The 25,962-nt window shown below is 44.0% G+C and overlaps 1 protein-coding gene across 3 annotated transcripts in view; it reads left to right on the forward strand.

The window, feature by feature from the left end:
* The window catches only part of KLHL17 (kelch like family member 17), a 443,767-nt gene that overhangs the window by 378,782 nt on the left and 39,023 nt on the right, over positions 1-25,962 (forward strand). For all 3 annotated transcript variants that reach the window (XM_069610061.1, XM_069610062.1, XM_069610063.1), the window contains exon 8: positions 14,457-14,624. In XM_069610061.1, the coding sequence (XP_069466162.1) occupies positions 14,457-14,624 (168 nt within the window). The remainder of the gene's footprint in view (positions 1-14,456; positions 14,625-25,962) is intronic.

A 25,962-nucleotide genomic window follows, 5' to 3' on the forward strand; every position in this document is an offset into this window, starting at 1 on the left:
ATTCCGGTTTATAAAAAAGGCGACTGTATGAATGCTAAGAGTTATCGTCCAATAGCAATACTGGATGCTCCAGGAAAATTATTCTCCAGATTGGTGCTCAGAGACTTTAATGACTGGTCAATACTGGCTAGTCAACGAGATCCAGCCCAAACAGGTTTTGTGGCTGGCTTGGGCACTAGTGTCAATTTAATTACCTTAAACGCCATAAGACAACAAGCACAGAATAAGAGACAACCTAGATATTTTGCATTTGTGGATCTTCATTCCGCCTTTGATTCGGTTTCAAGACCGAAACTCATAGATAAACTAATCAGGGCGGGATGTCCCTCCACTCTAGTTGATATCATTTACGCTCTCCACTCAAAAACTAAGGTCTACATAAGACTAAACGCTGAGGGCCTCTTATCTTCTCCAATTTGTACATCTAGAGGGCTAAAACAGGGGTGCATTCTAGCGTCAGCCTTGTTTAATTTCTTCATTAATGATGTCCGATGGATTTTTGATAAAATCATAACTGATGCACCTAAACTAAATGGCGTGAAAATTTGTGCCTTGTGGTATGCTGACGATCTTGTCTTAGTATCAAAAACACCTAGTGGCTTACGTAACCTTCTCTCAGCTCTTTGCCATTACTTTAAAGAAAATAAACTGATAGTAAACACTGGTAAAACACAGATTGTCACGTTTGTCCCTAAAGGTTTACATAAGCATTTGTTAAATTGGCAAATTGAGGGCACTCCCATAAAGATGGTTCCAAATTATGTTTACTTGGGTCTCATTTTTGATGGCTGTCCGGCACTAGAGTCGCACCTGAACAAAATCAAACAGAAATTAAATATGGCAATTTGTCACACACGCTTGATTATTTTAAAATATGGTACGTTTTCGACCAAGCCAGCCATTACCTATTGGAACCAGAACGTTGTAGCAACTGTTCTTTATGGTCTTGAAACGCAAATCATTCCTAAAGGTTTCCTAAATTTATTAGAAGCCAAATTCTGGAGAGCAATTTTTCATCTACCTCAATGTGTCCCTGGTGCGTTGCTGCGCTATGAACTAGGCCTAATATCCTTAATGGCCCTTCACAATTGGCGACTATGTGCCTTATTTCGTAAATGCTTGCTATCCACGTGTGACAACTCTACACTATCCTCTATTTCCAGTTATTTACTCAAATCATCAGAAACTTTTCCTAAAAATTGGTCCACAAGTATTTTGAAGATCATGGTGAACGCTGATATACCACTTGATCTTCTTGTGTTCCATCCGGAGCAAGCAAAGAAGAAAGTGTACATGATGGACTGGATCGACACTAGAACCCAGTGCTTAACTTATAAAGACTTTGATTCTGCAATATTTGGTCCTAAACGATACAGAGAAACTGCATCCTATCTATGTTTGGCTCCATCTGCTGCTATTAGATCAGCCACCTTGCGATTGCGATTCAACATCTGGCCCACTCGCCAGGTTAAAACAAGAAGGAAGCAGATCTCCCCAGATCTCAATTGGTGCAGATTTTGCAAAAATACCGCCATTGTTGAAACTCTGCAGCATATAATATTGGACTGTCCGGCCCTCATGAGTACGAGAAGTGTACATTTTGTGAATCATTTTGCGTATTTTGCACAAATTGACCCAAGTAATAGATGGGCCGCGTTGGCTGCAACCGAATGTATGAGCATAAGAATTGCCACAGTTAATTTTTTAAAGGCTTTGAACATGGAATGAATTTGGTGCTACATTATCTGTTTAGCAAGATGAACTTGTCTATAGACATTTTTTATCATGAAATGTTTTATTAATATTCTACCAAATTTTTCTCAACTCATGTATTTAATCGGCTGATATTTTCTAGATGTACTTTTTTCATTGTTATTGTCTGTTTATGAATTTTCTTCTATGTAAAAAAAAAAAAAAATGAAAAAGTTGATATAAATTCAGCTATATTCAATAAAGTAAAAAAAAAAATTATAGTGGTCCTAATTGACCTTCTGCACAATTGACCTTTATATTATTTTGGTTATTTTATATATGTATTGGGATGATTTTGGATTATAAATAATATAAGGGGATTGGGTGGGGGGTTGCAGGGGGTTTTGGATTGGTGGTGGGGTTGTGGGGGGTTTCCCCCGCATTTATGTCCTAATTGACCTTCTAAATTAGGTCAATTCTCCTGAGTTCAATTGTGAAAAGGTCAATTAGTATACAACCCAAATTAATACAGTAGATGTGGCTTTAAATCAGTATTTCATAAAAAGTAGTTATCTATAAACAGTATGGTTGTGTTACGAAAGCAAAGACCAAGCTGGAGACTTAGTAGCGTTGATGGCAGTGCAGCATGCATGGATGTTTGACAGAGAAGGAGAGAGAGGATAGTTTGTTGTTCGCCAATGATCCGAGTAGATAGTTTAAATGCTGCCCCTGCACCCTTACTTGTAACCCCTAGGAGTGTAACTCATGTACAGCGTTGCTTCCCAATTTGGTTTACTCTATAAATCACATACATACATATATTCAAACAGCGAGAAAGGAGGAACCCTGTCAGGGATTTCAGTTCGCTCGATGAATTGAGCATCTTCTGCAGACTTCTATGTGACCTCTGGCAAAAGAATCAAAGCGGAGGACGGTATGTCTTTGCAGTGACTGCTTTCCCCATTGAGCTATGGAATCTGCAGGTCTCAGATCTGTTTTCCATCAAGGGGAATGGGCTCTGAAATACCTTAGTCCCTTTCAAAAGCATCCCCAGTCTCTGTCCCTGCACACAACAGGCCTCATTACAAATCGCCCGGTATGGAAACAATGGTGGCGGTAAACTCGCCGCCACCGTTGTTTCCATGTCGGTCGATCACAGCTCCTGCAGGCGGGAGGTGATGTTCCTGCCAGGTCCGACCTGGCGGGTTTAACACCGCCCGCCTGCAGGCGGACGAGGAAACACCGGCAGCATTACGAGATGCTGCCGGTGTTTCCATGATCCCCATTCCCATTGAGTCCTATAGGACTCAATGGGAATGGGGATTAACACCATTCCGCCTCCGTGATTCCCGGGAAATCGGGGTTGTAATGCCCCGGTAATTCCGGGAATCACGGAGGCGGAATGGTAATACGAGTCCGGCAGTAACCAGGCGGTTTTACCGCTGCGGTTACTGCCGGACTCGTAATGAGGCCCAATCTTTCTTTAAATTTAATAAGTGTGATTCAGTTAGACATTAGCTTTTGTTGCGGGTCAGAAGATGGACATGGACACGGATTCTCCATTTTACTGATGAATTTGATTAAATTAAAGAAGAAATGCCTATCTTTCCCTATGCTATGGGGCTCCCAACCTAACAAAATGAAGGTGCTCGTCAGTCCAAATTATAATCTCTCCAACGTCCAAACTAACCTATCATAACACCACCACTATGTATACCATCTAATACCATGAGAATGTCCCCCTTCCCCTGAACACTGGTGTTTCCAGATAGTTCACTTCAGTAGTATTTCCTTAAGTAACTCTGTGTCACCGTTTGGTATTGGTAGATCGCATCGCAGGTTTTTTTCCAAGTTGATTTCACCAAAACTTTTGAAATGCATTTTGCAGAAACTATACTTGGTGGGTGTGTGGGTGGTTGGGTCTGGGTGTTCATTAAGGTGGCAGGATATCTGAAGAGGCGGTTCTCCACGCATACATTCTTTTTTTTTTAAACTTGATGTAATCATGCAGATCAAACAGTTTTTATCAGTTCATCTAGTTCTTTCTCAGTTTCTTTCAACTGTTCTCTCTGATCTCTCATTATTCTAAAGTACTCTTATCCATTGTTTAGGGTTCTCCCCTATACATATCTGATCTTTTTCATACAGTTCAGAAATTCATATTCTTTTCTGGGTTTGACCTTTTTTTTTCTTTCCAGTTTCTCTTCCAGGTTTCCTTCCTTAAGATGTTGCTCTTCTTTAGTTATACCTCTTGGTCTGATTCTGGTTTCTTCTGAACTTTCTGACCTTGAGGATTCACTTCCGCTTATTTTGACTGCGATAGGTTTGAGTACCCCAATAATGATTCTTAATCACTTCTCTCAGGATTAATGCTTTCTCTTGATTATGAGGAGGATACATGTTCCGATAACGTTTCTCTTTAGCTTCACTTAATATCGATGTTTCGTCTTCTCTATGACTAGTAGGAATGTACAAGTAATGTAATGGTTCTTTAATTTCATTCCATAGCAATACTTTATCTCTACTGTGATGAGTATGAGTGTTCCAATAATTTGTATTTCTTTATTTACATAAAACGCGCTGGTAGCCCGCAGGCATCTGGCGCACAGTGATAACATGGGGCTTTACAGATAAGAACAGGACAAGCCCTGAACTGAAAGAAGAGGAGAGGAGGAAGGAGACTCTACTCCAATAAGAATGTTTTTGGAGACCGACAGAGAGCAGTAGGGGTTTGTTGCTCTTGTCTAATGCTCTAAAGAGGTTCCAAGAATTTGCTGTACAGATAGGAAAGGAACTGCCCAGTCCATTCCTACGTTTAAAACCTCCATATTTCACCAGGGCTAGGTCAGAGGAGCGGAGGGATCTGACCGGGGCATAGCTAGATGTAAGAAATGTAAGGTTTAGGCACCTATGAACTAGCATAGCCATCTTAAAATGGATTCATGCACAGACAATGCAAATTCCTCCTATGTTCAGAAATGTGCTCTTTCCTCGATATTCCTTTAATAATGCGTACATTTCGTTCTAGATAACCTGACATTTTTGAATGTATGACTTACTAGCTCCGATCAGCAGGGCATTACTATAGTCCAGGCGGTCTAGAATAGTAGCTTGCGCTATTGTGGCGCAGTTTTCCTCGGAGAGAAAGGGTCGGATGTTACGTAAAAGCCTGAGATGGTAGGCACATTTCTTGGCCATTTCTCTTACTTGAGTCTCAGCACTTGCTGCAGGTTCTAAATAAACACCAAGTGCTTTGACCTTGTTGAGGACAGGGATTTGATTGTTCTGAATTTTTAAGCTTTCATAATCCGGATGCAATTTAGATCTTGCTTGATTGGAACCGAAAATCAAAAGCTCTGTTTTTGTTCCTGTTCAAACAGAGCCAGTTGTCTGTCATCCATGGTTCAACCCGGTGAAATATATCCTCAACATTGGATCTGTCAGATTCGTAGTTACCACTAAGCTCGACGAAAATCCCCTATTCCTCTAGTAAAGTACAAAAAGGTTTGATGTAGATATTAAAGTGGGTCGGAGACATACATGCCACATGGGGGACACCGCAGCTGATGAGTTCCAGTGGGGATGAGGAGTCACCCCGGTAAATGCTGGATTGACGATGGGACAGAACGATTCAACCAAGAACATTGTATAATCACTGCAGTTGCCAAGACCTCCCAGGGTGTTGATCCCGCGTTTGTGATCTAGGAGATCAAACACCACTGAAAGGTCGAGTAAGATGAGGCTAGTCTTCCTTTTGTCGAGGATACTTAGCATGTGAGTTTGTAAGTCAATAAGAGCGATTTCAGAACTATGTACTGGTCTAAACCCTGACCGACGGCTGTGCAGGTGCATATTTCACTCTATGAAGAGTTGAAACTGAGAGGTGGCCACTTTATCCAGAACCTTAAGAAGAAAGTTGGAGTTAATAATAGGTTGTAAATTAGAGGCCATCTTTCGGTCTAGGCCTGTTTTTTTTAATCAAAGGGGTGACTGAAACAGATTTAATAGCCACAGGTACATGATTATCTCAAAATGATGCATTAACTAAGCGGTTCATGAATGGGGCGAAGATCTTTTTGTGTTCCAAAATGAGTTTTGGAGGAAGAATGTTTCCCGGGCAAGAGGCTGGGCGTAAAGACTCAAGAGTTCTCTCCATGTCATTAGGAGAAACAGAGGAGAAGCTACATTTGGGAAGGTCTGATATTATGGAAGGGGGATTAGCCACATCTGTTTTGGCAGGGGCCATAGCTAGGTCACTTTTTATTTTATGGCGGGCTTTTGCCACTTTAGAAGTGAAGGCTGTTTGTACATTGATACAGTCCTGGGGTGATGGTGAGAAAGAAAGTGGTTGAGAGCTGGACAATGCCATGGTTTTTAAAATCTCGAACAACTTCCTAGAATTATTAGAAGTTTCCATGATTTGTTTATCCAAGAAGCTCTTTTTTGTGGAGATGATGGTATTTTTATAGTGTTTCATGAGTTTTCCAAGCGGTTTTGTTAGCTTCTGAAGGAATTTTCAGCCATTTTGATTCTAGTTTCCTTTTAGTCTTTTTTTAAGGTTTCCAGTTCTAGAGAGAACCAGTTTGGGTGGCCTGCATTCTCCCTTACCGACTTAGTTTTGAAGGGGCCATTTCAATCGAGTAGTCTTATAAATGAGCTGTTACAGGTGGTTACTAAGTTCTCAGCCGGATCCACGTCAGATGTACCGGACTTAATGTCTGTTGGGCATTCTTCCAAGTCAGCAGGCTTTAGCTTTTTAAAGTTATGTCCGACTATTATTTTGGGCATATTACTGATTTTGGGAAGAGGTTCTTGGAAGCAAACTTGAAACTCAATCATATAATGGTCCGACCAGATATAGGGAAAGAGGGGCCCATATGCACTGTTGGATTCCGTGCAACCACCCAGTCCAGAATGTTATTCTTGGCTGTGGTAGGTTCATTATTACAGACTTGGAAATCCATGACTTTGAGAGAGCATTCCAAATCTATGGCCTCTTTGTCTTATTACCTCGCCAGCGATTTAAGTCACCCAAAAAAGCATAGAGCAGTTTGGGCTGAGAGAGTTACTCAGAATCTGGGAGATCTCTTCATTGAAGCCTGTCATGTCCCCAGGGGGGCGATAAATGAGAACAGAATTAGTGCAGCAGTGGTCCGATGGGTTCATTTTTAAGTGTAGAGCAGAATTTCAGTCTTGTCGGGTGCTGGATGCGGGAAAGGGGTTACATTTGCTTTCGCATTGATAGCCACTCCACCTCCCATGACCTAGTGAGCGGTTTTTACAGTAAATGGAATAGCCCTCCCGGAACCAACAGTGATTCATTCCCCTCCTCCTGGGTCTCCCGTTTTCCTTGTTACATGTTGTATTCAGGGATGACATCACCAGGTCTGTAGTTTGATTGGCAGCTTCTCACCTGTTCGTCAGAACGACTTTCCGTGGCTTCTCGATTTGTGTTCTTTTTGGTCTGTGGTACACACAAACTCTCTGGGATCTCACTTGTCGGTAGCTTGACCTTCACAATATGCAGAGCGGAATCAGCGTTATTTGCTGGACCTCTGGTACACCACATTTCAGTTGTGGTTGCGCCACCACTCTGTTTCTCTTCAGTACATGGGTTCCTTAGGCCGGCATTTGTTTCTCTCCCTTCTTGGGTTCCCTCACGTCGGGTCTTTGATTCAGTATTTAGCTCTCTCTCGATCGTAGGACGCCGCACGTCCTCTCTTGGCCGTTCACAAGCCAGCAAGCGACTTTATATCTTTCGGGCTTCCTTTCTATTGGGCCAGCATCCTCCCCTTCATAACATAGTTGAGGGACTTCCGATGCAGAATCTCATATTCTGCCAAATCTGTATGTTCTGCACTCTCCATTTCTCCATGGATCTTCTTTGTCCCAGTAAAACAGGGTTTTTCTTTTAAAGGAATGATCAAGGTTTCTGGAAAATGGTAACACATTTTGGTGGTTTCTTCCTACTTTTCTTTCCTGCAAGTGACTGAAGATGTATTACTAGAAGTATTGCCAGGGGGTTCCTCACAAGAACTGGAGTCCTTGTGCCTAAATGGGGAGTCTCTCCCAGTGTGCTCCCACTTGCCTCGGAGGGTGTTGCAGAGCGGGCTCACCTCCCTAGCCTCACAGTAGGGTGGGGGCTCCATTTTGGGGAGAAGGGATGAAGTCCTGAGATTCGTCACATACCTTTTCCCATAATTCGGTGGCCTACACCTTCGCCACTGATCGGGAATCTGCTAACAAAGTCCACATTACTCTCTTCTCGTCCCCTTCGATGTTCCACCCTGAAGCAAAGGAGTTGCAAGTCCAAGAAACATCTCATGATTTGAGCATTGGTATCCTTTCTTAGACTCGTCCATGTCCAGGGAGAATGGTCCGTAACCAGCCTGAATTTTTTGCCAGTTAGATAATATATGAGGTGAGTAATGGCCCACTTAATTGCCAATGCATCCAGTTCTGTAGTGGCATCATGTTGCTCTCTGTGGAAGAGTTTTCTACTGGACATATAACATCAGATGTTCTCAGGGATCAAATCCTAAAAAAGAAGTGGGGGACTCATTAACATACGGAATGGGATGTGACATCACCACAAATTAGCAGATGAAGCTGAAATATGCAAATATAATTCAATTGGCCTTGCATAACCATACACATTGCACACAGGGTGAATGACATTTGCCTTTAATAAAATCAAGAAGCACAAAAAACCAAGAGACTTTTTTTTCTCCTTCTAATAGTGTTTTGAAAACCATAAAAGGCGTGCACGTTTTAAACCCCAAGAATCGATAACAATGTTTCCCCGGCAACATGCCATCCTGAAATGTGACATTTGCACTTTAGTTTTCTGTTACGTCTCTTCAGGTTATATGGTGCAGTGGTGAAGTGTCCAGCTTGCTAGCAACCAAGTACAGAAGTCGTCATAAATTTAAAAAAGACGGCCTAAGGTTTTCATTTTACACACAGCTTCTAAAATAAACAGGGGGACAGCGTCCACTATCTGAAAAAAGTGGGCAGACTCTGACCACCCCCATGTACCCTCGACTTGAGCCCTGGATTTTCTATGTCATTGTATTTTTGAGACAACACAGCCCCCAAGCCTGTTTTAGAAGCATCTGTTTGTAGGACGAACTGTCAGTAGAGGTCTGGTACTTTTAATATTGGTTCGCTACATAGGATGTTCAGTCCATTGAAACTTACTTGGTCTTCCTTACTCCATAGCAGTTTTTGCGGTTGTGCATTTTTAAGTTTGTCTGTGAGCTTAGTTACTATACTTGAATAGTTGGAAATAAATCGCTGATAATAGCCGGTTAACCCTAGGAAAGCAGAACGTTTTCCCTTGTCTTTGGTGCTGGAGTTTGCTGGACTTCTTTAACCTTTTCAGTCTGTGGTTGGACTAGACCACTTCCTACAAAGAAACCCAGAATCTTCGTGGCCACTGGGCTAGATGACATTTCTTTGGATTGGCTATCAGCCCATGTTTTCCTAAGGGTCTGGTGACTCCATATAGGTGATGGACCTGTTCTGGCCAAGTCTCGCTGTGTTTTAATATGTCATCTAAATGCACCCCACAAAGGTTGGTGAATGGTTTAAGGACCCTATCCATAAGGCGTTGGAATGTAGCAGGTGCACCGTGAAGGCCAAATGATAGGTCCTTAAAGTGGACTAGACCCTTGGGTGTCGAATGCCATTTTCTCTCGGCCTGATGGATTAAACAGGACCTGCCAATAGCCTTTCGTAAGGTCAATTGTGAGGATATAATTTGCTGAACCCAATTTAATTTGATGGTCCGGGGCATTGGATAATTATCGAATAGAGAGATCAAATTCAGCTTCCTAAAGTAGATTCAAAATCTCCATGTTTTGTCGATGTTTCACAACTAACACAATTGGAGACGACCAGGTAATTTCTGATGGTGTGATGATATCGACTCTTAACATCTCTTCAACTTCCTTCTCTTATCTTTTTCCTAGCTTCTGGCATTCTATAGGGTTTTAGAGTGGCAATTTTTCCTTAAGGGATTCCAATACCATGACAAAAATTCTTAACCCTACCAGGTTGATCAATGAATACTTCAGGTAATTGATGTAATACATCCCTGATATCTGACTACCGAGATGGTGACAGGTGTGGCTATAGTTACTGTGGAGTCTTTACTTGAATCTACCTTCCCCTCTTTGAGTAGAATACCGTGACCCATCTGAGTCTTGTGATATCAAGTAGTTGAACTGTCCTTTTCTCTAAAGGATTTTATATGATCTGTACCACTTTGATTCCATCTTGTTGTCAGTCGTAGGTAGCAAGACCAACACTGATTTCCCTACTGAGCAGGTACGAGGAATGGTCTTTTTGTTTGCTTGTTTGTTTATTTTATTTATATAGCACGCCTGACCCAGGGCTATCTGGGCGCTTAAAGTACAGTTTTTATCGTAATTGGCTGTTTGGTGTTCTTGGCCTTGCCCCAGATGTTTGTGTACAATTTCTCTCACTTCCGCCATATGTAAACCTATGTTTTTGGTGGTTTGAGAAATTGGTAGGATGGCCTCTTGTATTTCCTCCCATTGCGTGTTGTATTCTGGGATAACGTCGCCGGGCCTGTAGTCTGTCTGGCACCTTCTCTCCTGTTCGTCACAGTGGCTTTCCGTGGCTTCTCGATTCTTTTCTTTTCAGTACACGGTACATGCAAACTCTCTGGCATCTCTCTCGTCGGTAGCTTGACCTTTATGCAGAGTGGTAGGAGTGTTATTTTCTGGACATCTGGTCCAACACACTTTTGATTGTGGTTACGCCACCACTCGGTTCCTCTTCAGTACAAGGATGCCCTGCGCCGGCATTCATTTCTCTCCATTCTCAGGTTCTTGGGTCTCTGCAGTATTTCGCTCTATCTCTAGATCATAGGACGCCACGTGTCCTCTCTCATCTGTTCACAAGCCGGCCAGCAGCTTTCGGTGCAGCCTTCTCCCCTTCTCTTAATGACATTGTTGTGGGACTTCCCAATGTGGAATCTCATATTGCGTCTTCTTGGTTTGTTCTACACTCTCCATTCCTTCATGGATATTCTTTGGTTTGTAAAAAGGAGTTTCTCTTTTAAAGGAGTGGTCAAAGTTTCTGGACAACGCTAACACATGTTGGTGGTTTCTTCACACGTTTCTTTCCTGGAAATGATTGAAGATGAATTACTATAAGGTTTCTTAGGGAGTTCCTCACAGGAGCGCCAATCCTTCTCTCTAAAGAAGGAGTCCCTCCCAGTGAGGTCCCACTTGCCTTGACCCCGAGGGAGGGTGTTGCGGAGTGGGCTCACCTCCCTAGCCTCACCAGGGAGGTGGAAATCCCCTAGGTCAGAAGGAACGAATTCCCAAGATCCGTCACACTTTACACACGTGAAAAACAATAAATAACAGACAATAAAATTAAGCTTTCAAAGGTTTTTAATTTCATACGATGTATTTAACTAAATTCACACACATTGTCAATCAGGGACGCTAGCACAGCTTTACCTTTACTGAAACAAATATGGGCACAGGGCATCATGCATAGTGGAAAGACTTCTAAAATTTTAGGAATGGAAATTGTATGTATTTCACTGGAGTCAAAGTGGGACAAAATACTGCTACACTCTCCCTCAGCCCACTTTCAGCTAGCTGTGCCTGAAGAAAGGTGGCGGAACAGTGACATGTGAACTGGAGCAGCGATTGCAATGTTAGCAGCATATTAGTTTAATTACCTCCAATCCTAAGCAAGTGTGAACGTAATTAACAAATGTTTGATGCAAATATGCTCAGTATATGTAGTGCAGTGAGAATGCAAGTCCTTTGTGCTTCCTGAAACATGGCATCTGTTGGTTAGCTCGCAACCCATCACTGAACTGCATTGGTTTCAAAGAGCAGACTCTCGTGCAGTGCTTGCCACATACGACCATCTGGAGCGCAATCCCGCTAGAGCATGGGTGCACCACATACGGCCCGCGGGCCAGTTGCGGCCTGCCATGCCGTTTTGTCCGGCCCGTCAGCAACAAACACTTTGCTAATGGAGGGTGGCCCGCAAGCAGCATCGGCCGCCCTCCATTAGGAAAAGTCTTTGTTGTCTTCCGGGCTGGACAAAACACTGGCCCTCATTGGCTCAGGGCACACGAACCACGTAGCTCATACGAGCCACGTATTGCGTGTGTGCTGCAACAAAGGAGGGCCAGCACTACGGCTGGGGTGGCCAGTAGTGCTTGATGCCAGAAGGCATTTCAGCCTTGCCACGCCAGCCGTAGTACCGGACCTCGCCAGAGTTCCAGCTAGCCTGCCTTCCAGCACGTCGTCCGGTAAGTACACATTTTTTTTTTGGGGAGGGGGGGATGTTTGTGTGTGTCGGATCTTTGTGCTGCTTGTATGTTGAGATGCAGGTGTGGGGTGTGTGTCGGGTCTTCCTGAAGGTGTTTGTGTGCAAGTGCAGTGTGTGTTGAGATGCGGGGGGTTGGGGTGTCGGGTCTGCCTGAAGGTGTTTGTGTGCAAGTGCAGTGTGTGTTGAGATGCGGAGGGGGGTGTGTCCGGTCTGCCTGAATGTTTGTTTTTGTGTGCAAGTGCAGTGTATGTTGAGATGTGGGGGTGGGGTGAGTGTCGGGTCTGCCTGAATGTGTTTGTATGCAAGTGCAGTGTATGTTGAGATGCTGGGGGGGTTTGGGGGCGGGGTCGGTCTGCCTGAATGCATGTTGTTGTGTGCACGTTCAGTGTATGTTGAGATGCGGGGGTGGGTGGATCCCAGTCTGTATGGGTGCATGCTTGTGAGTTTGTTTGGTGAGTGTGGGGGGGGGGGTTTCAGGTCTGTATGGATGCATGGTGTATGCTTGTGAGTTTGTTTGGTGAGTTGGGGGTGGGGGGTTCGGGTCTGTATGGGTGCATGGTGTATTCTTGGGGGTTTGTGTGCTGAGTTGGGAGGCTCAGGTTTGTATGGGTGCATGGTGTATGCCTGTGAGTTTGTGTGCTGAGTTGGGGGTTCGGGTCTGTATGGGTGCATGCTGTATGCTTGTGAGTTTGTGTGCTGAGTTGGGGGTGGGGGTTCGGGTCTGTATGGGTGCATAGTGTATTGGTGTATGCTTGTGAGTGTGTGCTGAGTTGGAGGGTGGGGGGTTCGGGTCTGTATGGGTGCATGGTGTATGCTTGTGAGTTTGTGTGCTGAGTTGGGGGGTGGGGTTTGGGTCTGTATGGGTGCATAGTGGATTGTTGTATGCTTGTGAGTTTGTGTGCTGAGTTGGGGGTGGGGGTTCGGGTCTGTATGGGTGCATGGTGTATGCTTGTCAGTTTGTATGCATGGGTGGGGGGATTGGGGTCTGTGTGAGTATGTAGGCATGGTACATGCTTGGTGGCATGGGGCATAGTGTTTGGTTGGGGCGTGGGGGCCATGGTGTTTGGTTGAGTGGTGGGGGCCATGAGGCATAGAGTTTGGTTGGGAAGTGGGGGGCATGGGAGATAGTGTTTGCTTGAAGGGTAGGTGTCTTGGGGCATAGTGTTTGCTTGAGGGGTGGGTGTCTTGGGGCACAGTGTTTGCATGAGGGGTGGGTGCCTTGGGGCATAGTGTTTGCATGAGGGGTGGGGGCCATGGGGCATAGTGTTTGGTTGAGGGGTGGGGGCCATGGGGCATAGTGTTTGGTTGAGGGGTGGATGTCATGGGGCATAGTGTTTGCTTGAGGGGTGGGTGTCATGGGGCATAGTGTTTGGTTGAGGGGTGGGGGCCATGGGGCATAGTGTTTGGTTGGGGGTGTGGACCATGGGGCATAGTGTTGCACTCCAAGAGTGAACCCAAAAATAAAGCTAAAACAGGCACAGTTAGGAGATGTACATCCTTTGCTTTTGGTGGAAACCTGACTCAACGAAGGCCATACTCCTCTTGGGCAACCCAAACAGCAAAGTATAGCAGTCCAAAATAACAGAATGTTTTATCAAGGGTCAATAAAATATATATAATTTAATTAAACAGACGATATACAATAACTAAATAGAAATAAATGATAACAATGGAAAATTTGTAGTACAAAATGTAAGTTTGAAATACAAATAAAAATCATTACACCTCAAAAACGTATTCTTTTTCCATGTGTTTAATAAAAATTGGGGGTTGAAAAATCCTCCTGCCAAGCCACGCCCCACCGCGCCTAACGCCCTACCCACATTTACTTTTCGGTCCTCTTTAGCCATCATGTAAGGTACTTTCGTCCCTCTGTCAAAATCAGTTGTGCACCCCTGCGCTAGAGGCTTGAAATGCCTCCACCATACTCCAGCCAAACACTAAAAATTGTGGATCTTTCAACAATATCTGTCAGATGAATACAGATCCCTTTCTCCCTCTACCAACAGTACTGCGCTACTGTATAAAATGCCAAGCCCAATTCTGGCACCGTCCTGTTGTAAATCACTCTGCTGCTCTTGAGCTAGGTTTGCGCCCTAAGCAATAAAATAATGAAGCTGCGGGCAGATGGCCTCATTCTGCAAAACCCGTCTCTGCAAAACTTTGACCAGTGCTATGCTGTTATCAGACTTGTGTATAGGTTATATATACTCCCTCCTTACAAGTGAATGGGAGAGGATTGCTACATTACTTACTAGACACAGCGTCTGACTCAATCCCCAGTCCAGAGAGACAGATTGGTCACTGTGTGGCTGGCTATGGCATGAAGTCACATCAAAGTTCCAGATCGATTGGTGTACAGACAGGCTTCGGCTGCCAGAGAGTGGCCGGTTGTCCGCCTGATCCTCATTACTTTTTTCCTCTCAACTCTGCAGGTACGATGGCACCTCAGACTTAGCAACTGTTGAGTCCTACGACCCTGTTACCAATGCCTGGCAGCCTGAGGTGTCCATGGGCACGCGGCGGAGCTGCCTCGGTGTAGCAGCGCTGCATGGCCTGCTATACGCAGCAGGGGGTTACGATGGCGCATCCTGTCTCAACAGGTAAGAGCGGCTAATGCAGAATTACCATGTTCTAGTGTGTTTTGTGCCCACCACTATTAACTAAGCAAAATGCCACTTCTTGGTGGCCTCCATCCTTACAATGACTGTTCAGAGTAATTGCCTGAGGTGTTTAAAACCCTACTGGTCAGTATTGCATGAAAAAGACTCCTGTTGCGTGCTTTGTTGCTATTCGGAAGCTATCTATCCTTAAAACAATATTGAAAGGGAATGGTATTGAACTTTTTACTGGTGGAATGGTTTGGGGTGGTCATCACAAGCTTACCAATCGCAATGCAGGACTCGCATGATTCGCCCAATTTATTTAGATCTATTTTTTTTTTTGGGGGTGGGGGGGTGGGATCGTATAAAGAAGTCTACCTTTCCTAAGGCAGGTTTTACGATGGTAAGAGTTTCCTCATGTGGAAGGATTCTAAAGGTGACGCTTTAGGAGATCCATTACTGGATTCAGTGCATTAAATGGGCTGGCGCCTACCAGCCCCCAGTACCTGTACTTCTCATTTTTGGCAGCATTGACAGCTGCGGCTTCTCTAAGCTTGAGATGGCTACTAGTGCTTAACGGTGCTTACCATCTCCTATCTTACCAGCAAGGACTTTCACACTTTTTCCAGTGAAACCTCAAAGCGCAGGGAAGCAACGCTGCTCCCCTGAGGTGTCGCTTTGTGTCAAGAAAGCATTACAATAAGAGATGGGGCAGATGCCCAGACACAGGGATGTCTGGCTGAAGACTATTGTCCATTACATTTACAAAGGGCGAGGGGTAATAGTAAATGGGAGGGGAGCAAATGTTTGTTTTGTTTATTTGTTCATGGTTTGTCATAAACCTTTACAAAATATACACAAAATGGAAAGCTTAAAACACAAAAAGAAAAATGAACCATTAAAATTTCGCACAATCACAGCATATAGACAATGAAACAGATATCCAAAACAGAGAATAGTAAATGGAGGGGAGCATATTGCTGCATGCTGTGTGAAATAGACTCAAGCTGATGACCTATTTCGTTGCATTTTATTTCACTGGGAGTACAATTTTGAACCCCATTTTCTGTCGCACACTTTTGTAGGCGTTTACTGTGATCTTCTAGTTAGGACGGCAAAATGAAGCTATTCGATGATTTGTTTTTCCCTCCACATGTTTCGAAAACGATGTATATAATCTTAGGATAGTTTCTTATGCAATTTGTGTAGTTTTCTATACATTGCTATAAAACTATTATTCAATCTCTTGAAACGGAAACCTTAAAAAATGACCTATAGATGCAATAATATGTGACCAAGTGCTTGAATCAACACGTTGGCCAAAATCCTGGTTTCACTACATAAGGAAAAGTGTGTCATCAAAACCTTTAATCTCACTGTGCCTTATCTGCCAAAACTGGAGTCCTTGGAAGTGATTCAGCCTGCAGCCTTTGTTATTAAAACATGTGTTTTCACGCTTTACAGAATATGAATAAAAACGTCACAACTTTCTCTATTGTTTTACGCATTGAAACTTCTTTTAATGTCACTGCAAATGATGCTCCAAAGTATCACAGACGCTCCTTGTAATGTTATTTCCCATGATGTCACTTCTGATGTTCATACGTTTGCAAATTAGGCCTTAGAAATTCTAGTACTGGCCCCGGACAGAAATGTAAAAAGTCAGTGGACTGTACGCATAAGTCCTGTAGTGTTATTTGTTTGTGCTATGTACATGATAAAAGGCCTTAGCTACTAATGTTACCATAAAAGTGGATAGGGGGGGGCGAACAGTGGGAGAGAGGGGCGTGAATGATGCCATATGGAAACTGCCCGCCACCAACTGTTTCTGATACACCAACTTGTTAAAAGTGCCCCACAAACCATTTTGTAAAGTTGCCCAACAGAGGTCAGAAGGATACAAAATAATTTACAACTTGTGGCCTATTCCACCAAAAACTCTTTTAGCACCTGGCAAAACAAGCGGTTGCTAATATGAGGGGCAAGGATCATGCTGCATTTGATGGTTCTGTGGTGTGCCCATCAATTAAAGACAAAAGCGGGCAGACTCAAAATGTCTGCGATGGAGACGCAAGAGGTGCTGGGCGGGTGAGTCCGTCCTCACTAAGGCGGCATCTCAAGAGAGGGGTACAGCCCCCCCCCCAAGTGATAAGTAGGTGTGGGAGGAGGTGTGCAGGTGGTATGGAGGAAGAGTCTGGAGATGGGAATAGGAAGCATGGGGAAAGTAGAAGAAGCTTTCAGCTGCCCTGGGTGCAGGCTTTTACTGGATGATTCAGCCTGGTATACCAGGATGCTGATCGGCTGGCACCCCGGTAACGGGCAATACTAAAGTGTTCTACAGCATGCAACATGCCCGGAAATGTGTCGGAGGACTTTAGACTGAAGTCCGGAGGGCATTCATTCGGATTTCTCGGATTTCTAGTGCAATCTGAGTAACAAATATACAGAGATGACAGCCAAATACATCTATGAAGGAGAGTTGGAATTTGGAGGGAATTGAGTCGACGTTATCGTCTGCAGGGTACGATATTTTGTTGACTATTAAGAAATATACATCTTCTAAGGCCCTGGGGTCAGACAGGCTCGCAAACATGACGTTTAAGTCCTGCCGGGAATTATGGGAAATTGTTTTATTCTCTATTCTGAAATCTTATGCAAGAGCAACTTATACCAGAGTAATGGAACTATGCAAATATTCCCGTTGCCATGAAAAAGGGAGATGGACTGAATCAAGCAATTATAGGACTATCTCCCTTTTGACGCCTCGGGTAAAAAAGAATTTGGCCCTTTTGTTAAAGGAACTTCAAGAGTGGGCGTCAAGTGCTGGTTTAATTGATAGATTTCAATCGGGGTTCCGAAAAGGGGTGGGTACAACAATTAACTGTTTCATTCTGTATCTTTTCTCATCGCAAGTAGAGGGGTCTAAGCAATCGTCGTATGCTGCATTTTTGGACGTAACTAAGGCATTTGATCGTGTAGATAGACGGATTTTATGGAACAAATTACATCATGCAGGATACCCGAAACCACTACTCAGTATTCTGATGGCCCTACATGCAAAGACGAGGGTACAAGTTCACCTGGATCAAGAGGATAACTACTCACAGCCAATAGCAACACCTTGTGTCCTAAGGCAAGGCTGCGTATTAGCACCCTTGCTTTTAAATTTTTATAGCAGTGATTTGAGAGATGCTCTGTTTGCTACTGAGGCGTTTCCGCGTTGTTTTGGTGCGGTGAAGTGCAATATTTGGCTTACACAGATTACTTGGTTTTGCTCAATCAAACCCTCATTGGACTGCAAAGGGCATTAAGTACAATTGCCATGGATTTGAACCAATTGGATTTAGGAATTCATGTGCAAAAAAATTAAATATTAATAATGAAACCAACGTACTCAAAAACGATAAAATTCAATTGGATGCTGGGACAAACAAGAATTGAATCTATTGAGCATTTTAAATATTTGGGGATTGATTTTTTAGCAAAACATCATGGCAGGCAAGAAAGGAAACAACGGGAAAGGCTAAAGTAATGGCTGATGAGATGAAAATGCTTGATAAACGTTTTGGGTGTTTTTCAGTGTTACCGGTTATGACATTTTATAATATGAACATTTTTATCGAAACTGATTTATGGTTCAGAAGTCTTACCGGATGGGGAAAAATAGAGGCGCAAATGTTACATACTGTCTTAATGCTCACAAAGGGAGTGACCATGAGTGCAATCAGACATGAACTTGGCCTTCTCTCGATACGAAATAGCGGGGCAACAAATCTCACTATAATTAGCAGTAATAGTCTTTATGAAAGAAACAAATATTCAAAATGGAAGTGTGTTAGGGGCTTATTTAATGTTGAATTAGGAACAAGATGAATTATTAATGTTCTACCGCTTGATGGTTTTTAAGGTATGATTTTAAGTGTGGATTTATTTTTTCCTTTTTTCCTCTTTGTAAGGATTATATATTGTATTTTTTAGGGACTATATGTAAGTATCATAAATGCCTCGAATATTGTGTTGTGAAAGGTTTTGATAAACCGAATCGCATGAATAAAAAAACAGCTATGTATGCAAATAACCTTTTAAACATATTGTAGGCAAACTGAGCCACAATACAAAAGCGATGATGAGAGCCGTGTAAAGTTGGCAGAATCAAGCAGAGACATTCCAGGACACAAGTAGGATAATACTGCCCAGGTCAACAAGTGTGCCAGTCGGGATAAAGTGAAGCAGGTCACAGCAAAAAGAAATTATCAGTTCAGTTGATCTCAGTCCACATAGAAGACAAACATAACAGAATTATCGACACTGCTCCCACGGGAGCTAACAGAGGAGGGCGGGCAATTGACAGCAAATGATCATCAAGCAACCAAGGGTGGAAACAGTGTGGAGCAGATCATTGAGTCACAGGTAGTTTGAGGAGTGGAGGGTGTGTGTACCTAGGTGTTAGGCAGGAGCTTTTACTTGAAGAGGAAGGTCTTGACCTCTTTCCTGTATTGTAGATGCAATGGGGTGAGTCTGGTTTTGATGGGAAGGAGGTTCAAAAGTCTTGGGGTTTAGACCGTGAAGGCCTTTCTTCTGGTTGTGCCCTTCCTGCACTGGCAGAGTTCATGTCTGGATATGTCCTTACTTTAGGTGGATCGCAGGCCTCTGTGGATGCTTAGTTTCCGAGTGAGGTAGCTTGGGGACGTCAGAGTGATAGCCTTATAGATGATGCAACAGGATTTAAAGATGATACAGGCTTGCAGAAGGAGACAGTGCTGTTTGATAAGGGTCGGGGGCATGTGGTAGAATTTGCAGAGTCCTTTGAGTCGTGCTGCTGCATGCAGGACAGATCTCATGGGTGCCATGGTAGCTGTCGTTAAGGCCTTCCGAAAGGGCATTGCCAACATCCAGGTGGGAGAAGACCATATCTTGGACAGCAGATCTCGAGTAGTTTTCTGGGAAGAATGATTTTCCGCAGGAGAGAAAGTTGGTACTAAGCCGTTTGTGTCGAGTTCATGTAAATGCCTCATACATGGCAGTAGGAGTTTCTGATTTTAAGGAACCTGAGGGCTTCCTCACTTCTTTTCCCCCGGTGTCCTCCTCTCAGGTGGCCAGAAAAAGGTCATCACTTTTGGATCCTGACCCTGGGTGGTGGAAATGCGAAGGAGGATCACCTGGGTGGATGGAACTTGGGGAGAGGACGTCCTTAGGTGAGACATGGTATTCCCCATTCCATTTTCAGAATGAACCTTCTATCCCTCAAGCCTTTATAGGCTACTGTCAGCACTTTCTTCCCTCCAAACTGTCCCCCAGAAACACCACCTCAATACTGGGATGAGGAAGAGACCAACTAGGAAGAAGCATCCCCATTTGATTGAGACAAGCAAATATCAGAGACAACACAGAGTTACACATGCTTCTTTTATTAAGTCAACCCTCCCCACACACCACTCTGGCACTGAGATGAAGAAGAGGCCCATGGAGCTATACAGGTGGAACAACCAGGCATGTCCACCTAATTGGTTTCGCCATAGTCAGGCAATGGGACTTAACGACCCACAACTGAGGTCACTTAACAGTCCTAACAGATATAAAAATCCTCGCCTCATAGATCAAGGAGGAACGGGCTGGAGAAAAGGGAGCTGAAGACCCAGGAGCCGTGAGCCGTGTCAAGCAGAGGAGAGAGACGCTGAGACTGAGGTTGGCTGCGAGAGGGTCTGGAGGTCCTTCTACCCTCCTTATTGGTTACACGCAGCAGGAGCTGTGGCACTCCGAAGAACCAGAGCCACCGCGGGAGACCAGGAGAGCGAGGGAAAGGCGAAGCTCGGGGAAGCCGGAAAGCAGAATGAGGAGTGTTGAGAGGCCCATCACGAAGGACATCAAGCAGAAGGGAGCTGCCTTGTACAACTGGTGAGTGGAAACCAGGGAAACGCTCATACCGGGGTCTCTGGGAGCTTGTAACTAAGTACTTTTGAATACTGAATGAAATGAAAGTCATTGCAAGTACTTTTGAATGCCGATTCCAGTACTTTTTTAATACTGAACAAAGTTATTGTAAGCACTTTTTGAATGTCGCACAAAGGAAAAGGGAAGTTTTGAGCACTTGTGAGTGGAGTGAAAGCAAAGTGGTGCATGTAACAGATACCGCAGACTGTATTGTCTGAGAGACAAGTATTGGCAAAGCCATGAGAATACCAAGAAGAGTTTGAGATGAGAAACTAAGTATTGGCTAAAGCTAAAAGAGTTCAAGAGGAAACCTGTGTTGGCAAGAGCCAGAAGAATACAAATAAGTGTAACAACATGCATGGTGGACAGCCAAGCCATGGTAAAGTGTCTGAAGAGTGTGGCACTGATCAAAGAAACAAGCTTCACTTTCAAAGGAAAGCAGTGGCCACTTGTTGATGGAAAGCAGATAAGAAGGGGTATCGGTTGTGTGACCTGTAATGGGTGGACTGTGTGGTCTGATAACTGCGCCCAGAACAAGTGCACCCCTGTATGGAAAAGCCAATGGTAGTATGCCTAAAGAAGCTTTTGTTTTGCAACAACCTCTTATGTGAGTTTGAAGTCAAGAAACAGGATTTATCTATGTGAACCAGTGAAAAGTACTGATGTCAAAAGAGCTGGGGAATGTTCCAAGGAGCTTTGCTTGAAAAGCTGGAAGCTTTGAACTCTGGGGGAAGGGAACCCTGATACCTTGTGAACTGTTTTGAACTTGGGGAAGGGGAAGCTGAATACAAGCTATGAGCTGGAATAAGCTCTGAACTTCATTTTTAACACTATTCGTTTTGATGCTAACATCCTTACACATTGTATACAGTTAGTTGTGAGGGAAAGTATAGGTTTTGGACACAGGCATTTGATTAGGACTTCCTTACACAGACTATCGTTAGTTTTCTTTAGGTAGGGAAATTCCACCTTCAAGTTATGCCTTACTCCATTGTGCGCTTTTAATTCAATAAAACTGAGAACCAATCCTAGTTTTGTGTCCACTTCATGTTGTCTTCACAGATTGCACTACGAAAGGCAAAGAACTCATTGAAACTCGGGTTCACCTGAATTTTCATGTGTTTGTGCTCTATTGTTCAAGCACTGAAAATTGCATGGGAGGTGTGACGGATCTAGCAATATTGTCACACTCTCTTGAGGGTAGCTTCCCTTACATGGCCAAGGAAAGGAAGTAGCTACCTGAGTCTGACCCTGGGGGTGGCTATCTGAGGGAGGTCCATATAGGGGAAGACTAACTCCAGAGAGATACGAAAACCATAGATCAAAATAAACTGGCCGTCATAATTCCCCAGGACCCCCATATACTTTTGTAACATACATGTATGGCTTATTGTAATGTGGAGGAAGAAAATCCCAGGTTATCTCAACCAGTGGTCCTATTTACCCCCCAAGCCCCTCATTGTAGTGCTGAGATGAGGAAGAGAGATGGAGCAATGAAGATGACTAGAAGCGGTAAGCCAATGCTGCGTTCCAGTCTTTGGAAGCTTTTGGCTTATGCCAGGAAGTTTAAAACTGCCGCAGCTGATGATAGTGCGAGAGAGTGGCAGAGTCTAAGGCTGTGTGCAACCTGTTCTGATGCCGACCAGGATGCCAGAAACTAGCAAATTGTGAGCAGCAGTGCAGAGGCTCAGATAGGAAGTGTGTAGAGGGACCGTACCGAAAGCAGCCTGCTGTCTGGTGACTGGGAGCAGCAGAAGCCACCCGGAGCAAAAGAAACCAAAGCAAAAACAGACCGGCTGGCAGGACATATGCCTAGTCGGTGGAACGAGCGAAAAGCCAAAGAAGAGACGCAAGGACCATCGGATTCCCGTTAAGCTCAGGGAAATGGAATGGGTTACCAGGGTGCCTGAAACCAATGCTGTGTCAGGTTGATAACTATAGGGAAAACAACTGAAGTAATTAACGCAACTGATACAAACGTTATTAAAGAAGGGCCAGTGAGCAAGTACTCCTAATGAGGGAATAATATATACGTGAACAGTGTTAAACATGGGATGAAACCCAAAGCTTGAAAAGGGGAGACAAAGTAAATACAAACTTTATCAAAAAGGGGTCAGTGACCCAATTTTGAAAAGCTAGTGTAACGTGAATAAAAGAAAGAGTGAATGTATAAAGTGAAGGCCCTGGCAGGTTAATGCACCAGGAAAACAGGGAGTCTGAGATTTACAACCAGGAGCAGAAGATAATTGAAGCGATATCCTGGCAAGGTAGTAAACCAGGAGTGAGAAGGGAAGTGATATCTTGGCAAGGGAGTAAACCAGGAGTGAGAAGGGAAGTTATATCTTGGCAAGGGAGTAAACCAGGAGTGAGGAAAAAAGTAAACCTGAAGTTATTAATTCAAAAAGGGAAGATTCATACCCCTTTTAAGAACCAAAGAGAAAGTCACAAATACCCTGGCAGGAGAGTATACCTGAGGTAGGTATGAGAAATTGAACAAACAAAAGAACTGTGTGCTTAAGAGAAATTCGAGGGAAGATTCATACCCCTAGAATAAAGTGGAATATTGGTAAAAAGCAAAGATTAATTCCCCTGGTGCAAAATGGAAATGTGTTAATGTGTTCAATGCTGGAAGTAAACAAACCAAGAAAAATAAGTATTTTCTCTGAAACCCTGAAACTGTAAGACATGATCAACTTCAAGGGGGAAGTTGTTTCCCCTTGAATTGGGAAGTGAGATATTTTGAGAAGAGCAAAACGCAGGGGGGGGGGGAGCTCTCCCCGTCCCCTGTTTTTGTGGAATATTGTTGACCTTTATCCAGAGGTACTGGATAAACTTTTTATCTTTTTCTGTTCTACACCTTAAAACATTATGTTGAACTTTGGAAGATGGCTACAAGTGCATAGCTTATACAAATTCCCGTATACACCTTATATTAAGTTTAAATTTGTAAGGGTCAGTGTAGGCTTTTCCATAGTTCTGTTGGCACAGGGGACCCCCTTCTAGATTTAGGGACATATAGGATTTCCCCAACCCTTCTTATTATTTTCTTATCAATAACATATCAGTTACATTCAAAGTGATTACTTTGTCTGAGTCTTACTCTTGACCCTTTACAGAGGACTACTAAGACACCAGTGTTGGGGAGAGCGATCCTCTATCTGCAATTAGCAGAGGGGAGAAAATGACCCCTTTCCACCAAAGAATAGGCATGGTATGTTGCCCTCAGTAAAATCTGCAGAGCAACTCATTAGAATGATCAGGTTTGAAGCTAAGTCATACACCTATCTGCTTGTTTGATTTATACAGCCACCCTGTGTGTCTCAGTAGGTTTAAATGGGGATTGTGAGAGTTTATCTAAGACCTTTCTGTTCAAAAACCCTAGTTCACCAGTAGATCATAGTTATACATATAGTAGTAGCTGTCTCTCTGACCCTCTTTTCTCTCAAAGCCTGCCAACCTTCATACATCACATTATTTGTGCAAAAACAGGGCAAAATCAGGCTGTGGTTTATAGACGTCTTACTTAAGTGTGCCATTCAACTGAGCGTCCCAAGGTCAAAAACATTGACTTCCACAGAGCGAAAGGGAGGGTCAAAGTATGATGGGGTTGTGGTAATAGGAGAGAGTGACAGAAAGTGATACAGTGAGACACACATAGAAAGTGAAACAAATAGACAACCACTTGACTGGATGGGGAGACGGCGTAAATTTCATAGAAACAGGCTGGGAAGAAACGGCAAGGCTCCAGCAGGAGAGCAATTTTTGGCCATTACTGGGTCTGAGCCACGGCCCACCTAAAGCCTAGATTGGTGAGTACCTGCACTTTGTTTTCCATTTAAAGCAATGATTAGATTTTGGCTAATCCACTGAAAACCGATCTACCCAAAGTAAGGCAAACAAAGGCGGAGGGAGAGGAGTCTTCTTCTGGTGAGGATAAAGCCTGTATTTCTCACTTGAGTGAGAGTTGAAACACTGAAAGTAATGCATTGAATCTGAGTTCATACCCCGGAGCAGACGTTGCGGAGAGGTGAGAGTTTATGTGCTGCTGCCTACTGGGGCCTTCTGTGCTCTCTCCTGTGAGAAACCTGAAGGTGTCTCACCCGCCAGTTCCTGGGGATCTGTCATCCAGGTGGCCAGGACACGGCCATCACTTTTGGATCTAGTTCCTGGGGGTGGACCACTGCAGGAGGATCACCTGGATGAGGGGTCCTCGGGGAGTGCAAGTGGGACACCAGAGGGTGAGATGCGGTATTCCCTTCCTTGTAACACCTTTTCCCCTATCCTAGCTGGTAGGATACATAGGAACTCAAGCCCCCTTTCCCGACACAAACACTTTTCACGGACAGCTCACTGTGAGAGAAAACGGATTAACACCCAAGCCGTATACCTGACATGTCCCAGGCTTGGGCACAGTCAGGCAATTACTTTTAATTACACACACCTGACTTCCATCAAACTTCCCCACAAGGATAAAAAGCAGAGCACGAAAGCACACTCTGAGCAAGGCAAAACACATGAATAAGCAGCAGTTCCGAGATGGCAGTTTAGCACGAGGAGAAAGGCGGCAAGACTGAAAAGGGCTGCAAGAGGGGAATTTCCCTTGGCCTTTGGCCTTTTCAGAGGAAGAAAAAGGCTACTTTCACGAGCCCTCAGGAATTAAAGCTGAACAAAAGTGCATTGTGTGTCAAAGGTACCCGGTGCTCTCCTGCATCGATGGGCGGGGAGGAGCTATTGCCGCCATGGTACTGTTCTTGGCTTCTACAACAAAGCCTCTCCAGTAAAGGCAACACAGCCAGTGAGTCGGGGAGACTGATAGCAGACCGGTCTGTGTTAGAACCAAGGTTGCAAGCAGCAACACTGTATGAAGAAATCTGCAAAGAACAGAGGGAAGTCATATGTGATGAGCGACGCAAATATGATTGAATATCCAAGGAGTGACTGAACTTTTGAAACCAAGGTAGATGCCATATACAGAGTGGTCCAGCGCCAAATGGGTGCTCAATCGAAGGTCTCTGTTAGGCATCCAACTGGGAGTGTAAAATTGTGAACTGTGAAATCGAAGTGGTCCTGCAACGGGTCAAGCCATATCCTGTGCACATTCGAAAGTCTTTGATAGCTAATACGAACTGTAATTGGTCCGAGCCCGGCTGAAGGAGACTAATTGTGTAAAAGGGAACTGAGCCCGACTGAGGGGTTCCAGGATTTACCGTGAGTCACCCAAGAAAATATATTCTATAAGCATTGGAGAAGAGCATCTGCGCCTGGAAGAGGTCCAGGGTTAAGAGCTAATCGCCCAACTTGAATGTTTGTTTGTAAAGGAACTTTTCGTTGTTTTTGTACAACAGGCCCTCTGAATCAAGAGACTTTGATACCTTAAGAGACTTTGGCACAGTAGTCCCTTGTGTTG

Source organism: Ambystoma mexicanum, chromosome 8 (genome assembly GCF_040938575.1).
Source record: "Ambystoma mexicanum isolate Mex_15411 chromosome 8, UKY_AmexF1_1, whole genome shotgun sequence".
Classification (NCBI taxonomy): Eukaryota; Metazoa; Chordata; class Amphibia; order Caudata; family Ambystomatidae; genus Ambystoma; species Ambystoma mexicanum.